Raw genomic sequence first — 17,793 nt, 5'->3', positions numbered from 1 at the left:
ATTTAAGTTGGGCTATGCCACCTACATAATTGTGTTACTGTAAGAATTAAATAAAATGTTGCAAAGGCAGTAACCTACTCAGTAGATATTGTTCTTTTCTAAGGATATGTATTCCTACCTGAATATGGACAGCCCATAATTCTCAAAATTTCTATGGACCTCTCATCTCATAAAATAACTACCAGCATCAAAAACAAGAAGGAAGTACATGCCTGTCATCTTGGAGGATGAGCTGTTACCAAACAGCTACAGGTGCGTGTGAAACTCTATGATCCTCCAGAACTCCCCTGGCCTCCTCTGTGACACTCTAGCTGGCCCCAGCATCCGAGGCCAAGCATGAGGAATCCTGCTATAGGAAACCCGACTCATCAAGGAGAACATCAGAGAATCAGATGTTCAAACTCATCAGAGAATGGCTCTTTACTGGGCCCCTTTTTTCCCTTCTGTCACTACTTGCCAGCTCACGACAGCTGAGCTGTCCCATCAAATACACACTAGCTGCCTTCACACACATGCAAAACACCAAACCAAAGCTCCCACTCTATGGCATGAACCAGATTCCTTCTATTTATAAGCAGCAGCCCAACAGGCAGGCTTCAGTCTATAACTTGCAGTTCTCAGCAAGCTGCACTAGAATAGAGATGTGTTCATACTTTCCAGTCACCCAGATTGCCACTTCAAAAAGAGAGTGATAGACAAATATGGTGCAACTCGTTTATAACATTTTCCCATGTTTAACTTCCAAATTTGAGAGTCTCAAGTAGAGTTGCCAAAAGCACATTTTTTTTTCTAAAAGCAGTATTTTTTTTTTCTCCCCTTCCTTGGTCTCTTAAATTGTAACTGAATTTTCCCCCACTCCTTCTTCTTAGAGGCCAAGAGTTTTTCACTCCTGGTCTGCAATACCCTGCCTGGGCTATTGCCCAAATGGCTTTCACACTTAAAGTGAGAAAGAATTAAGTGCTTCTGCAATTGAAAAATGGTTCTGTCTGCCTTGGAGTCACAAAGCTCTCTTTACTGAACTATTGCTTCGAGACTTCAAAGCTAAGTGTACCAATGAGCCTATGATGGTGCCAAGGAAGTAACTAGAGAATGAAGGAAATCCTTTTCCAGAGCACACTCAGGTATATTCACCTAGTTTTCCCCCCAAATGTTTGGCGGTGAGGGGAGATTTTAACAGCTGGCTCTGGTTTTCCTATGAATTTAGCACAACCTCAAATAACTGTCATCTTTATATCATTTCCACATAGTAATAGTCAGCTGGTTGTTGACTAATAAATACAATAATTTAGTTAGACAATTTCAGTGTGCTTCCAATATGATATTGAACTTACCCGAATACCAGAAGAAAACACTGATCTCCAGCATTGATTATTCTTTTGAGAGCTAAACAAATCCCTTGCAGGACTTGGTTCTGTCCAAAATGTCCACTGAGACATTTGGCCAATGACTCATTACATAATGCATGTGTGCTGCATGCTAAGTCGTTTAAGTCGTGTCCAACCCTGTACAATCCTGTGGACTGTAGCCCACCAGGCTCTTCTGTCCAGCAAGAGGGATTCTCCAGCAAGAATACTGGAGTGGCTTGCCATGCCCTCCTCCAGGGGATCTTCCCAACTCAGGGACTGAACCTCCATTTCTTATGTCTCCTGCATTGGCACGCAGGTTCTTTACCACTAGTGCAGCATTTAAATTGGTTAAAGTTTTATTTATATTATCTTTACTGTAATCGATGAAGTTCGGATTTCACATCCATTCTTGTTCTTCCTCATTATAAAGTTCAGCAAGGTTACTCTTAAACGATGAGCAACTGCTCTTAAGTATATATCTACCTGATTACTGGCTTTGCATTTGTCTGTTTCTCAGTTATATCAATTTGATTGTGTGTGTATCATCGTGAAGTTGGTGGACGTATTTGAGTGTGAACACCAAGAACCTGGGTGATAAATTGTTCACTGCTTTGCCGTTCACAGTTTAACACTTCAATAAATCTCCAAATGAAGGATGATATACTACTACCAGCTTCTGAAATGAGGTTTGTCAGCCTTCCAATGCATTGTTTGCCCCGTGGTTCAGTACTGATGTATGAACATTCCAGGTTTCTTCCAAAAATCTTGGGAGTTTTTGATCTTCTACCTCCTCCATGCCTTCTGTGAACACACATTCTCTCAATGTAATCTATGGTCATCTAAATTTTCTTCTGCATTCTCCACAATGCACTCAAAAGTTTCCTTTACATCTTCCAAAGGTAAAAATAGAAGTCCAAACAACTTAAACACACACTTCTCGGTGTTAGTTTCCATTCTCCTATATTTGTGTGTTAGACTCAAAGAAGATACATTTCTGGCACAGTGATGATGAAAAGTGAAAACAAGCATCCGTTTGCTTGTGCATGTGGTAAGAGTCATCAAATTGCATTCATATTTGCAATCTCAAAATCCATCATGCACAATAAAGGGTTACAGTCAAGATTTCTTTCCCATGTAAATACAAGTACTTTTTCATATATGTGTTCATATATCTAGAAGTGTCTTCTCACCTTTTCATGGTTAGTGCATAAATGACATAAAATAACCCAATATTACACTGTGCACAGGAAATAACTTAACTGTGGTAGTGCTGCCTTAAAGATGCCATCACTGAAAAATGTGGAATTGGCCTTTAAATATGGAAAAGGCTGAGTGTCGAAGAATTGATGCTTTTGAACTGTGGTGCTGGAAAAGACTCTTGATAGTCCCTTGGACAGCAAGGAGATCAAACCAGTCAATCCTAAAGGATACCAACCCTGAATATTCATTGGAAGGACTGATGCTGAAGCGGAAGTTCCAATACTTTGGCCACCTGATGCAAAGAGCCGACTCTTGGAAAAGACCCTGATGCTGGCAAAGACTGAGGGCAGGAGAAGAAGGGGGCAACAGAGGATGGGATGATTGGATGGCATCACCGACTCAATGGACATGAGTTAGAGCAAACTCTTAAGAGATGATGAAGGACAGCAAAGCCTGGCGTGCTGTAGCCCATGGAGTCCCAAAGAGTCAGACGTGACTTAGCAACTGAACAAAGAACAACAAAAACAATTGTCCAAGGTGCATAAATGTTCTTATGTTATCTTGAGCACCAGAGTTGTGCATAAGAAATAGTTCTCCACATGTGGTCACTTTATGCACCTCAGACATTTCAATTTCATGCAATGAAGTTGGGTTTGGGGATTGACATCTGCTTTGAATTCTGTTTACTTGCCTTTTCAATGAATTCATTTGTGGTAGCATTAATAAGACCTCTTCATTGTTAATGTCATGGAGACTTCTTCAAAATACCCGTGATGATGTTTTATTTCATTCTTTTCTGCACATCCTTTCAACCTATTCTGGGTTTTTCTTACTTTCCTTTCAACAGCAATATTGTGCTTATGTTCTTCCATCTCATGCTGGATGACCATGCTATCCAAATCCTGACTAGTTATACATTGGGCATTGCAGATTCTCCTCTGTTAAAGGAAAAGAAATGGAAAAACCCACTACAATGCAATGCTGGCTTTTCTTTTTGTGGGTATACTATGTTATGCCATGTTACAATGAGATTTTTCAAACAAAGATGTCACTTTGTCAAGAAAGTGTGTATGTGTGCTTTCTTTTGTGACTGTCTGACCAGTGGTCACTGGTTTATTGGCAGGGGAAATCTTACTGATGTCTTATGGATTCAATAAGTGGCTGATCCTACTGGATCAGCCAGTAGGAAGGCACCAGCTGAGGGTGTGGTGGTAGTCCATGCTGATGGATAGTCACTCCCATTAAAACTATACAAAGACAGGTCATACTCCTTGTGGTCTACCAAGATTGTACCCATATAGGACACTGATTCAAGGGAAACATCGCCCATTAACCCTGGGGGATGGAATAGCTGTAGGGGAGTTAATTAGATGCCCAGTATCCTCCTCCTGCTGGGTTCTTATACCCGACAGCTGTATGATAGAAAAGCCATACCTGCTCTCAATCCTCCTGAACATGGTATCTGCTCCACAAAGTGTTTACATCAACACATTCTCTGCCCCTTTTACAAAGCAGCTTGACCAAGCTCCTCCTTTCAAATTCTGCCCTCACTGAACAACCCACGCACATTCAACCAAATGCCCTTAACGGACCATTAACGTACCAAACATATCAACATACCTTTCATTGTAAGATCCATCCTTGACTTCTTGCCCTCTGTGTGTTTCTCTAACTTACGACTCCTCCTCGGTTTACACAGTCAACACAAGTCTTGCTCCTCTGCAAGATTTGGACCCTGACCCGTCTACCGAGCCTATGTGCCATTACCAGCTACACCGTGGAGGCAAGAAACATTATTATTGGCAATGTAGTCACAGCACAATTATTGGACAAGTAAAACATGATAGTATTTTTTATGTATTATCTTATAAACCAAAGTACAAATAAACATTATGGGATATTTGAGCCCAGGAACATGTTCTCAGTGTGGATGTTTTGATAGAACCAAGTATCAAGGACCATTTGTCACGAGCCAAATACACTCATGGATGTTTTCAATACAGACAAATTTCAAGGACTTTTTGTCATGGGCCAAATGTTTCAATGGACATTTTGGACAGGATCAAATGTCTGCTAATCAACAAATCTCTTTACATCTCAAAAGTATATATTATCTTATAATCTGTTACGTCTTTTACAAAGCAAACTTGCCAAGGGGAAGAAATATTTGAATCAGTATCCTTAAACATCCTTTACTATTTCACTAAGCATTACTTACCGTTTTGCCCCTGTAATGGTATCCTTCTAAATTTCAAATTTTGTTTAAGGCTAACCTTAGAGCTGTGGGTAGTGGTCTAGTAAATCTTTTAAGAGTTTGCCATCTGTAAGAAATTCCAGATATTAGTTTTTTACTACTGTGTTTTCTTTAAAAAAAAAAAAAAAAAAACTGTAAATATTTAAGCCATCATTTCCTTAAGTGTTCCCCCTTATGTAACTTTTAAGCAAGGAAGCCTAATGATGTTTTACAAAAGCAATTTAAAAAATTTGACAAGGATCAGTGAGGCCACTACACAGTAAAAAAGCAGAGATAAGATCTATATTTGAAACTGAGAAACGGACAGCCCTGAAAATCATAGAGTAGTCAATTTAGCTTTCATACCTGGAAAATACTAGAACAAATCATCAAAAAATCAATTTGCAAACACCCATATGATCACAGAATCTTAGGTAATAATCAACATTGCTTTGTGAAGAACAGTCTTGTCAGAACCATCTAATTTCCTTCTAAAACAGAGTGACAGGCCTGGTAGATCAGAGGGATGAAAAAGATGTAACAAAGCTTGGATTTTACAAAGCTCCTGAATCTGCCTTCCATGTACTCATCAACAGATGACTGCAAATCAGAAGAAACTTGCTGTACAGGTTTACTGAAAAGCACAGCTCTCAAGTGTTTCAGCGTTCAGTTGGCAGGTAGGGGACTGGGTAGGAGAAATCTGGTGTGTATTTGGTATAGAAATAAGTCACTCATGGACCCGTCATTGTGCTCACCAGTCCCAAACATAGTCCTAGCCTGTGTTCAATGACACTTGTCCAGAAAAGGAATAGTGGGTAGGGAAGCTACTGCTTGGGGAATAATCACAACTCTAAGAGGAATGGATGGTCAGAAACTAGAATATTGGAGAAGACTTTCCCTTGCCTAAGAAAAGTCAACTCTCTAAGGACATCCGAGACAATTTAGGTATGGAATTTACATTTTTGGGGATATTTCATTACAAATTGACATTTTTTTTATAAATAAGCAGAAATTATGGTATACATTTTATTTTGAAGAAAATCGAACTTTATAAACTCAAGCTTTTGCACTAAAATGCAAAAAGAATGGTATATTAAGCACTAAGTGAAAGACAAGCCATATCTTTAAAATGTCTTGGGGTAAAAATTTTGAGAAAGGTTATATGATATAAGGAGATAGCATATATGAGTCAGGGTTTCAAAATTGGCTTGAGTACTTGATAGTTATGCAGCTTCAGGTAAATCATATAAATTTGCTCAGCCTTCCATGTCCTTCTATTAAAATGGGCCTACTGAGTTGAAATCAGAAATGAGATTTCCTATATGATGTGTGTATATGAATGTTATATATTTATATATGCAATGTATTCAGATATTGAGGTATATAGGTAACTTCCCCAGAGTTAAGCACACTGCAGGCATGTGATAAAAATTCCTGAGGCTTCTCTGGTAGCCTAGTGGCTAAGATTCCATGCTCCCAATGCAGAGGGCCTGGGATTGATCTCTGGTCAGGGAACTAGATCCCACAACTAAAGATTCCACATCCAGGCACAAAGATCATGCATGCCTCAACTAAGACCCAACACAGTCAAATAAACATACACATATCTTTTAAAAAGTTCCTCTCTTTCATTCACATGCAGGAGAGTCCACTTCAAGAAAGTAACTTGGTGAGGAGATTCAATGATACACCTATAAACGTCCTATCTTCTGCCATCAATCGGAAGTCACCAATGGTTATTTGATTTCACTCCACTTGCTCATCCCCACCTCCCATTTCCATAGTTTGGACATTATAGTCCATCTAGTGTCTGACTTATGACATGGAAAAGTTTCCATTGGCGGGGTTGCCTGCCTAGTCACCACATCCCTCTTCCTTCTCCAAGACCACACAGCTGTGACAGAAATGACCATGTTTTCTCATATCCTTGCCATCTTAGACACAACCAATCCATCTAAATTGGGTACATAAGTCAACAGACACCAACTGCCAGCACTGCAATCGACTATTCCATGGGTGAGCTTCTGATCCAGACTGAGCCTTCAGAGTCTTTCCATAGAACTGTTTTGTACTAGAACTCACAAAGTTTGAGATTGGTCATACCCTCTCCTTTGTTAAGAACATCCATTGGATCAATGCTTCCCACTGTGAGGAAAAGCCAGTCTGTCCTAAAAATAAAAGAATACCCAGAAAGCAGCAGATAAGGGTGATGGGACAAGACATGGAAACATTCAAGCTCTGATTCCAACTATTCCTGAGATCCAGCTGCATCTGCCTTTCTGTACCTCAGTTCTTAAAACCTTTAGATTCCCCTAACCAATAAACTCTGTTTTTGCTTATGCCTTTTCAGGTTGGGTTTCTGTCATTTGTATCCAGATTTCAAAACGACAACAACAACAAAAAATACCTTATGTCCTCAGATATTTTCCTAATGCAAACTCATAGAAATTGTATTTTTGAATCAAAACTAATACACATTATTAAAATGACTTAAGTACATTTCCCAAAAGTGTTTCAGAAAAGTTGTATTAATTTCAACTCTCATCTGCAGTATATGACAATGTCTCTAACACTGGATTTTAAAAAAGTATTTTCCAGTTTGATAGGTGAAAAATGTTAGCTTTCTTTGATTTTTATTAGTAATTTGGAGGGAGATCAGAAATGAAACGTGATGAAAAGAGAACTGGAGAGTGGAACTGAATCAATGGAGGAGGAAAAAAATCAACAAGATCTAAGCTACAAAGAGCCTGTTATTTATTGCTGTATGCTGCTGCTAAGTCACTTCAGTCGTGTCTGACTCTGTGCTACCCCATAGACAGCAGCCCACTAGGCTCCTCTGTCCCTGGGATTCTCCAGGCAAGAATACTGGAGTGGGTTGCCATTTCCTTCTCCAATGCATGAAAGTAAAAAGTGAAAATGAAGTTGCTCAGTCGTGTCCAACCCTCAGCGACCCCATGGACTGCAGCCTACCAGGCTCCTCCGTCCATGGGATTTTCCAGGCAAGAATACTGGAGTGAGGTGCCAATATACTGCCTCAAAAGTTAATGGTTTAAAGCAGCAAACAATTTATAATCTCAATTTATGTGGGTCAGAAATCTGGGAGCAGCTGACCTGGGTGGTGAGGGTTCAGGGTCTCTCATGACTTTACAAACAAGGTGTGACTTGGGCTAGAGGGTCTACCTCTAAGTTCATTCACACAAGGGTTTGGCTGAAGACCTGAGATGCTCATGATAACGGACCTCTTTACAAGGTGCTCACAACATGGCAGCAAAAGAGGAGCCAGTGTCTTTCATAACCTCCTATAACCTGCACATTCTATCGGTTACACAGATGGATTCTGGCAGTGTGGGAGGAGGCCACACACAAGTGTGAAAACCAGGAGGTGGGGATCATCAGCAGCCATCACAGAGCTGGGAGAACACTACCCACGTTCAACTTATTTTACCTGCCTTTCCTTGTAGACTCACTCACCTTCATCTTGTAGATTCTGCCAAGCCTTTCTCCCCTGCATACTACACCATCCTTACACCATCTCCTCCATTCCCATGGATTCTATTACAACATGATACTGATGACTACCTCCTCAGCCTAGACATTTTTCTCCGATTCTAGACTTGTATCTTCACTTTCTTTGTGTGTATGCCCAGTACTAAATGCCACTCCCCAAACCGCTCCTTTTCCTCTCTCAGAGGAGGTACCACCATCAGCCCCATCATCCACACCAGGGATCAAGGCCCACACTGGACATCTGCCTCGATCACTCCCTTCACGCCACTGGGTTGTCCACTCCTATGGCCCTGTCCCTCTTTCTTCCACTGTGCTGGTAACAGACTACACCAACCCCGGCCGTACCCTGAGATTGAATTCTGAGTGAATACATCTGAGAGGCGAGAAATGATTAGAACAAACACATTTTATGGCAGCACTCTCTGGCGTGCTGCAATTCACGGGGTCGCAAAGAGTCGGACACAACTGAGCAACTGAACTGAACTGAACTAGGAAAAAAGTGGCCCCTTGGACTTCTGATGACTTTGAAGAGATGAAGTTCTCCGCTTTCTGGACCCCAGGCTGTTGTGGCTTATCCCAATTGCCTTACAGGAAATCCCTTTGTCACTTACATTAGTCAAGGTCATTTTCTGTTGAATGCTAATGGAACAGAAAAATAATTGAATAACCATCGTAATTCAGCATTCAATAAATCACCCAGCCCTGGTCAAGTCTATCCCCTTCAATGTTCTCGGAACCTGTTCACACTCCCAGCGTCACCATCCTTGTTCAAGGCTGGCCTCCTGTTTCACCCGAGTCGCTGCTATAGCTTCCTAAGTAGTTTCTGGGCTCAGCTCATTCTCCTTCTGCTCTATTCTTCACGTGTACCTGAGTGATCCTCTCAAAATCAGGACCTGACAATGTTACTCCTCTGCTTTGAATCCTCTGTAGGCCCTCGCTGCCCTTCATGAAAGTTGAAGAGCCTTAAGTGGCTGATGAGGGTCTTAGGGTCTAGCTGCCTTTGGTTACTGAGCTCCCACCCCCACCCCTGCACCCTAAACACCAGCCACACCAAAGGGCTCCCAAGATTTTGGAAGTCTCCATGCTGTCTGTCACCTCTAGTTATTTTCATTTGTTTCCTCTTGCATTATTTCACTCTGCCACCCCTCAATATACACAAACTACCTATCTGATCAATGCTTATGTATTGTTCAGGTTTGGGCTTAGATGTCACTTCTTCCAGAAGCCTCCCTGACCCTACAACAGTCTGGGGCATGTTTCCCTCCATGTAGTCCTATAGTGTCCTGAACTCCCCTGGGTGTCCTAGGCACCCAGCCGTGCTATGATCACTTAATTGCCTACATGCAGGCCTATTCCATGCTAGAATCCATGAGGTCAGGGACCTTCTTTCTTCTGTGCATGCCTGTATCCCCAATACCTAACTCAGTTCTTTAAAACACAGAGAAGCTATGTAATAAGCACTTATTGAATAAATGAATAGACATTTAACTCCTCTCAGATTTGTTCTCAATCATCTACCAGCCTAATTATAAAGCCTAACTATTTTCCTAAGTCACCATGATGGCACACACACGTGCAATAGGACTTCTACAACTCAGCATTAGCAAACTTTAGGTTTTAAGGAATTTAACTTGAGCCACATGGATAATGCTAAAAAAAAATCTCAGAAAGGTATGTGGCAAAAAAGACCAACTTTCCTATCAACATCCCTTTAATATTGAGAGCCCCACACATGTCTGATAGGGTATTTACTTAGACATTAAGATTTGGTCTTAGAAAACATTGGATTAGAAATTTTTCTTTTAGAAAAGTCTCCACCTGCATTGTAAAAAGTTGTACAAAATTTTCAACACACTTGCTAATCTGCTTGATTATTGTCACACCTTACATGAAACCTTCTGTAAACATAAGTTAGTCTTATAATAGTCAAGAGAGCAAATATCCACTGGAAACGCCTGGTCTAACAGTATGAGGGGGGTGGGTTACTCAAGGGAAGAGTGAATGTTCACTACTGCCTGCTGCGCCCGTCACTGGCATTGTGTACAATCCTTATCTCCAGAGAGAGGGTGATTGATGCAAGGCATCAGTGTTCAATAGTGGACACAGTGATACCTCCCTGGATGGCTGGAGATTTCAGGAGAGGTTTGTCAGGACCACACAGATGAACAAGATTACAACTCTGCAACATCCATATAAGATGACCTTGAGAACACACTGAAAACATTCATAGCTGTGCAATTCTCCTCAGGGAATCAATTACACATTGTCTAAATAGCTATGCATACCTGCACTGGCTCTGCGCAGCCCTTGTTTTTTCACAGGAACGCAATTCAGACAGTAACTTAATTGGTCCAAATTCTGTGATGAGACCCAAATTAAAATACTACAAACTCATCTCTCTGAATTCCCTAAGAGTTCCTTTCTTGGTGATGGAGAGAATCAATGTGTTTCATACAGGTGTCTGAGAGCAAGCATGCAGGGTACATAATCAAACTGTCCCCAAATTAGAGCACTGGATCAAACACCTTTGTCGATCCAGAATAGTGGCTCCCAGGATTTCAAGCAATCTCTGATCTTTGCCTCGCAGCTCAATCTATGCTGTGAGCAGGGCCTCCTATTATCTCAGTGCAGTTATAACACAACTGTAAACAATTCTGTTTTAACCGCCATGCTTGGGCGTTTATGAGCTCACGAATCAAAACACACACTAGTAATCAAAGAAAATCTTCTGTGTGACCCATCTTTCCAACAAGACTATTGTGTACATACTACAAAGTACATTTCAAACAAAGAAAAAAAAAAAAAAAGGCCAAAACAAAATACACCATTTTATCAATACTAAAAAAAAAAAAAAAAGCTATGGACATTTGAGGTTTAAAAGAGAAAAACAAAACATGGATTAGGACATTTCCAATCAGTAAATATTTTGAAAGGTATTTTGATGCTTCATGTTTTTTGCTGATGTTTTGATGTTTTTGTTATCATTAAAGTATATTGCTTTTTCAATAATGGCTTTTGTCTAAGTCAGATTCTGTCACACAGAAAATAGGACCAAACCAAGAAGCAAGCTTCTCAGAGGTGAGGATGTGGTAGCAGAGTTCAGGCCCCATTTTTTTCTTTTTAAAGGAAAATATGGTATTTTGCTTAGGCATAATGGGTAATTTTCAGTAACTGATTAGAAGAAATGCAGATTTGGAAGGGTATACAGGGGCGAGACAGAGCAGTCTAACAGAGGGAGCCAGAAGAACACCTGGGCAACCCTGTTACAGTCACTGACATGCTGACACTAGCTCAGGTCAGACAGAAAAACCTGCTGTCATTCAAGCCACCTGACCTCTGTGGATCCGACTTCTATCTATAAAATGGGGACAACAGGAATTGCTGTTGCTATGTCATGTCCGACTCTGTGACCGCATGGACTGCAGCACACCAGGCTTCCCTGTCCCTCACCATCTCCCGGAGTCTGCCCAAACTCAAGAGTTGATGATGCCATCCAACCATCTCATCCTTTGCCATCCCCCTCCCCCCCGACCCCTTCTCCTCATGCCCTCCATCTTTCTCAGCTTCAGGGTCTTTTCCAATGAGTCAGCTCTTTGCATCAGATGGCCAAAGTATTGGAGCTCTGGTTTCAGTATCAGTCCTTCCAATGAATATTCAGGGTTGATTTCCTTTAGGATTGACAGTTTGATCTCCGTGCTGTCCAAGGGATTCTCAAGTCTTATCCAGCACCACAATTTGAAAGAATCAATTCTTCAGCACTCAGCATTTTTTATGACCCAACTCTTACCCAGTACTCTTGCCTAGAAAATCCCATGGAAGGAGGAACCTGGTAGGCTGCAGTCCATGGGGTCGCTATGAGTCAGACGCAACTGAGCGACTTCACTTTCACTTTTCACTTTCACATAATGGAGAAGGCAGTGGCAACCTACTCCAGTGTTCTTGCCTGGAGAATCCCAGGGATGGTAGAGCCTGCCGTCTATGGGGTCGCACAGAGTCGGACACGACTGAAGCGACTTAGCAGCAGCAGCAGCAGCTTACATCTGTACATGACTACTGGAAAAACCACAGCTTTGACTATACAGACCTTTGTCAGCAAAGTAATGTCTCTGCTTTTTAATACACTATCTAGGTTTGTCATAACTTTCCTTCCAAGGAGCAAATGTCTTTTCATTTCATGGCTGCAGTCACTGTCCACAATGATACAGGAGTACAGGTCCACAAATCCTTCACTTCCAAGATGGAAAATTCAAAGAATACCAGACACTTTTTCATGATGCATCTGGGGCAAAATTACCCTGAACTGAGGTGTAGAAGTATAGTCGTCACTTACTCCACTTAGTATGAACATTTGTTTTGTCCCAGAAATATTAATGTGCTTGATTGTAGAGTGCCTCTGGGTGGAATATAATCAAAATCAATAAAATGCTTAGAAATAAACTTAACCAAGGAGGTGAAAGATCTCTACATTGAAAATTATGATCAAAGAAATTGAAAAGAACACAAATAAATGGAAAGATAGCCTGTGTTTGTAGATCAGAACACTGTCGAAAAATCCATACTACTCAATGTCATCTACAGAATCAACATAATCCCTATCAAAATTTCAGTGGCATTTTTCACAGAAATCAAAAAAACAATGCTAAAATTTGTATGGAAATACAAAATACTCTGAATAACAAAAACAATCTTGAGAAAAAAATAACAAAGCTAGAAGTATCATGCTCTCTGATTTCAAACTATACCTCAAAGATGAGTAATCGAAACAGCATAGTACCAGCATAAAAACAGAGGCCAATGGCACAGAATTGAGAGTCCAGAAATAAATCCATATCTATACAGCCAACGAGTACATGACAAGGGACCTAAGAATACACAATGGGCAAAAGACATTAGTAGTCTTCTCCATAACTGGTGTTAAAATTGGATAATCACACACAAAATAATAAGCTGGACCCCTATCTTACACCACCCACAAAAATTAACGCAAAATGTATTAAAGACTTAAATGCAAGACCTCAAATTATAAACTCCTAGAAGAAAATATTGGGTAAAATTTCCTTCACAATGATCTTGGCATTTTCGATGCATACCAAAAACACAAGCAACAACATTTAAAATAAACAAGTGGGGCTACTTCAAACGAAAAAGCTGTCTGCACAGCAAAAGGGGGAAAAAAACCACAAAAACAATAAAATGAAGCGGCAACCCATGAAATGGAAGATATTTGCAATTCACATATCAGGTTAGAAGTTAAAATCCAAAATAGTCAAGAAACTCATACAACATGATAGCAAAAAATAATTTGATTTAAAAATGAGTATAGGACCTAAATATTTTTTTCAAAGAACACATACATATTGGTGAAGATATAGAGAAAACAAAACCCTCACGTACTTTTGGTGGGAACGTAAATTGGTAGAGCCATTAAAACGGTAATGGAGATAGACTATTCAGTCAATTAAAAATAGAACTACCATATAATAGATCCAGTAAACCTACCTCTGGGCATATATTCAAGGAAAATGAAATCATTCTCTTGAAGAGGTATCTGTGCCCCTATGTTCACTGAAGCCTCAGTCACAACAGCCAAGAAATAGAAACACCCAAAGTGTCCATCAACACATGGGCTACAAAAATGTGATACACAGACACACACACACCTTACTCAGCTAGGAGCAAGGAAGCCATTCTAATGTTTACAACATGGATGGACCCCCCAGGGCATGATGCTGACTGAAATGTCAGACAGAAAAAGACAAAAACGCTACGATTCCACTTATATGCAGAATCTCAATAAGGGCAAACTCACAGAAATAGCATAGAGCAGTAGTCTCCAGGGATTTGGGGATAAGGCAAGAGGGACTGGGGGGAAAGCAGGGAAGACACTGGCCAAAGGAAACAAACCTCCCGTTTTAGTATGTTCTGGGGCTCTAATATTCAGCATGGTGACTCTATGGAATGGTACTGAATTGTATACTTGAAAGCTGCCATGAGAGAGTAAATCTTAAGTATTCTCACTACACACAGTTATTGAAGTGGTGGCTGTGTTAACGAACCTTATTGTGGTAATCATTTTGCAACATTATATGTGTATCAAATTACTTCATTATACACCGGCAACTTACACTGTTATATGTCAATTATACCTCAATAAAGGAACAGAAAAAAGATAAAACCTTTATAAGCTTGAACAATACCAACTTGCCTTATCTTATTCACTCTTGAAGGTCTGGGATCTAGGTTCAAGGCTTGCATGAATTCCACAAATCTAATAGCATGTATTAGGAAAAAGACACCATAATGCTGTTGTAACTCATGTGAAAACAAATCTTCCGCTAGAAAAAGACATATTCAAACAAACACAAAAGGCCATGGGGTGGAGATGCCATCTGCCACAAGTCTGTAGGTGTTGAACTCAAGTCCGTTTGGTGCTCCTGACTCAAGGCTGCCTGCACATGAGGAAGTCTGCAAAGCTGGTGTAGGTCCAGGGCGATCACCTGGGCCTGAGCCCCTTGATGTGAACACACACCCACTGCCCTTCAGGGGCTGGAGGTAAATCCTCCCATTTTAGGCAGCTTGAACACTCTAAAATTCTCCCTAGGGGCACTTTATGGTTTGCTTTTAAGACTCGCTCAGCAACAGGTACCTGTGAATCAAGGCCTCTGTCCTCTCAGAGCAACTTTCACAACCGCCACCTTGCACCCAGGAGGCTGTTCTTGTTGACAAGAGAACTTGAGGCCTTAACATGTGCATGCAGTAGTGTTGACTGACCCTCAGCCTGGAAACCCTGTCAACTTCCTGGCCCAGCCATAAAATCTGAAATCACATTTCATTAACACTGAGTGTCTACCTGGGCTATGTGGGTCTGCAGGAGACTGAAGAGCAAAGCTTAATAGATGACTTCAACAAATCCTGTAAATGTTGTTTTCAGTCATCTGCGAAAGGTGAACAGGCTTTGGGGGTGGTATTTTGTTCTTGGCAGCACCAGGCTTCCCTGAGTTGGATGCGTGATGCTAAGACTTGATCCATAAACAAGGTGAGTAGTACTGAAGCAGAACTCTTTCGGGGCACAGAGGTGTCTGACTGAAGTTCTTCAAATAATGGGAAGTTGTTTTAGGGAAGACTCTGTGCTCGATGCGTGGTGTCGGGGATCTCACTCCACTCCTCAAGGTGGTTCCTGATGGGGTCTTGCCCTGTCCATGTGCCGCTGGTCCACAAAGAGGAAGGGCACACGTTCGCCCTGACAGTTTTCTCTGACATAATTCCCACCACCAACTCATTCTCCTGCTACTTCCCAGCCTCCTGGAAGAACAAAAATATCTAACTCCACTCATTTTTTCCACCACATAAAACATGGCCAGGGTACCACCTATGGTAGCTTCTTTTAGAAGATGCTATGGGGGCACTGAGTAAGACTGAGAAATGGCCAACTACTACCTAGGTCTGGGGAGAAATGATGGGTCCCTAGAAACCACTGGGAATTAGCTTGGGCTCCATGTAAACACAATCAAAAAAATTACTGCCTAAATTCCCAACACCCAAACACCTCATATGTACCTTTAGTATGTGTGTTTATTTGCTGCACCCAATTCAAATAAATCATCCCTTTTATGTGAGTTTAAGTTTTCTGCCAAAAGAACAGAAAACTTCTTAGTTCCAAATATTTTCATCAAACCACAATGTCAAGTCTAACTGGGGTGGGGGCAGCGGTGGTGGCTGGGGCTTCCTGCCTGAGGCAGTAAGATATCGGGGTCAGGCATGGGTAAATCTACTAGCCCACAGTAGGTCTTGGCCTCATGTACCCAGTGACAGTGACTATTCACATGCAGGAACTCAACAGACAATATATGATTGGCTCCAGGAGTTTTAAAGATGGGCTGTGATGCACAAGTCTCCAGGCTGGTTAACTCATGTGAAAAGGGACAAAGAGCAGCAAGGTTCCTGCCCATTTGAAGACACCCTTTCCATCCTCCTTCCCACCTGCCCCACTAGGCGGTGGCCCCAGGTCCAAGTCTAGAGCCTTGAGGTTCAGAGTGACTTATCTTCTTCGGAAGACAGAGTTTGGGAAAATCACTTTTCTCCTCTGAAGCTCTGTGCCCTTTTGTGTAAATTCAGCATCCAGCCTGTCTAGGCCTGCTGTGAGATCAGCCAGAGCGACTTTGGTAAAAACACTTGCTTGTGCTTTTTCTCTGGACTGAAGGCAGCCCTGTGGGAACTCTCCTTCCTGTAGGCCAAAGAGCTAAGATCCCAGCTGAGAATTTCCTTCCCTGGGGAGAGGTAAGTGAGAGCTCAGCTCTGCTGCTAGTTCCTATCTGGGACCCAAAAAATTCTGTCACTCACTGCCAGAAACCCAAACAAGACTAAAACACAATGTTCACAGCAGCTTATAAGGCAAGTTAGTTCCTACCACCAGAACAGCACTGGTGTTACAATGTTCTGACACATGAGAGGCTTTCTGATGTGCTTGGGTTGTTAAAAATAAAAGTATTTCCACTGTCAGCTATGAATGGAAGCTTGAACTGAAAGGCAGATAAACGCAATTAGTTCAAAACAAACAAAAAACACGGACGGTGGCAAGACTACTTTTGCTGCTGATGCCCCAGTGGGAAACTGAGGGGTAGTCGGACCCTAAGCTCACCGCTGACATCACTCTATAGGTTACCCAGGAGCTGGCAGCTATAGAAATGTACACCCAAGAATGTCAAAAGAATTTCTTTTGGTACCTACATCTTTATAATTTTTTAACTTAATGCCTTTAACTTACTTAATGCCAGGCAAGGAATTTCAGTACAAATTTCCTTACAACTGACGAAAATATCAGTTGACAAATCCCTGAAGTTATATGCTGCCAGTCCAAGAGTGTTCCACTGAGGATACAAAACTGGCTGTCTTGACAGCGGAGGGCATTGCTGGTGGTCTAGCTACTCCAAGTCTTGCTGTGTCCTGTGCCTCTGTCCACAACGCCGCCTTGTGAATGTGCCGTCAGCATCTCCTGCTCTCAGCTGTGGGGTCCCAGGATTTTGTGGTTATGAGACAGCTTGAAACTGGGTTTCCAGCTATCCCATGGCTGCAGAATACCAACCACTTGCAGGTGTTATAAGCCTGTGGTTAGTTTCAGCGCACACCATCCCCAGATAAAAGATATCTTTCGCAGCTCACTGGTTACAAAGCCAGAAAAGTAGCAGCCCACAAGGGAAGTGTTTATCTGCATAAACCTGAAGATACTAGCATCTATCACTTTATGTTTGACCTGCCAGTCTTGAAAGATCTTCAATCTGGGATTTTCTTTATTTCTAGGTAGTTCTATGTAAGTCAACCTTCCAGTCCTATACACCATTCTCTTCTTTCATTCAAACTAAGTTTTCCTTGGTTCAGGGTGCTTCTATCTTTGTCGTTCTTCAGAACTTTCAAGACCATATGTGGAGTAAAAACTATGGAAGACCAAGTAATTAAAACATCAATAACATCAAGACTGCTGTGCAGTCAATCTAGGCCTGAGACTGGTAT

At 41.4% G+C, this 17,793-nt stretch overlaps 1 protein-coding gene across 1 annotated transcript in view; it reads right to left on the bottom strand.

The window, feature by feature from the left end:
- Positions 1-3,250: 3,250 nt before the first annotated feature.
- TLE4 (TLE family member 4, transcriptional corepressor) overlaps positions 3,251-17,793 on the bottom strand; it is a 167,152-nt gene continuing 152,609 nt past the window's right edge. The window contains exon 20 of the mRNA XM_086414356.1: positions 3,251-3,484. Within this exon, the coding sequence (XP_086270482.1) occupies positions 3,266-3,484 (219 nt within the window). The 3' untranslated portion in view covers positions 3,251-3,265. The remainder of the gene's footprint in view (positions 3,485-17,793) is intronic.

The sequence above is a fragment of the Bos grunniens genome, chromosome 8 (genome assembly GCF_055505025.1).
Source record: "Bos grunniens cultivar Pamir isolate PY7600 chromosome 8, Bosgru_T2T1.0, whole genome shotgun sequence".
Taxonomy (NCBI): domain Eukaryota; kingdom Metazoa; phylum Chordata; class Mammalia; order Artiodactyla; family Bovidae; genus Bos; species Bos grunniens.
This window is presented reverse-complemented; position numbering and strand designations above follow the sequence as displayed.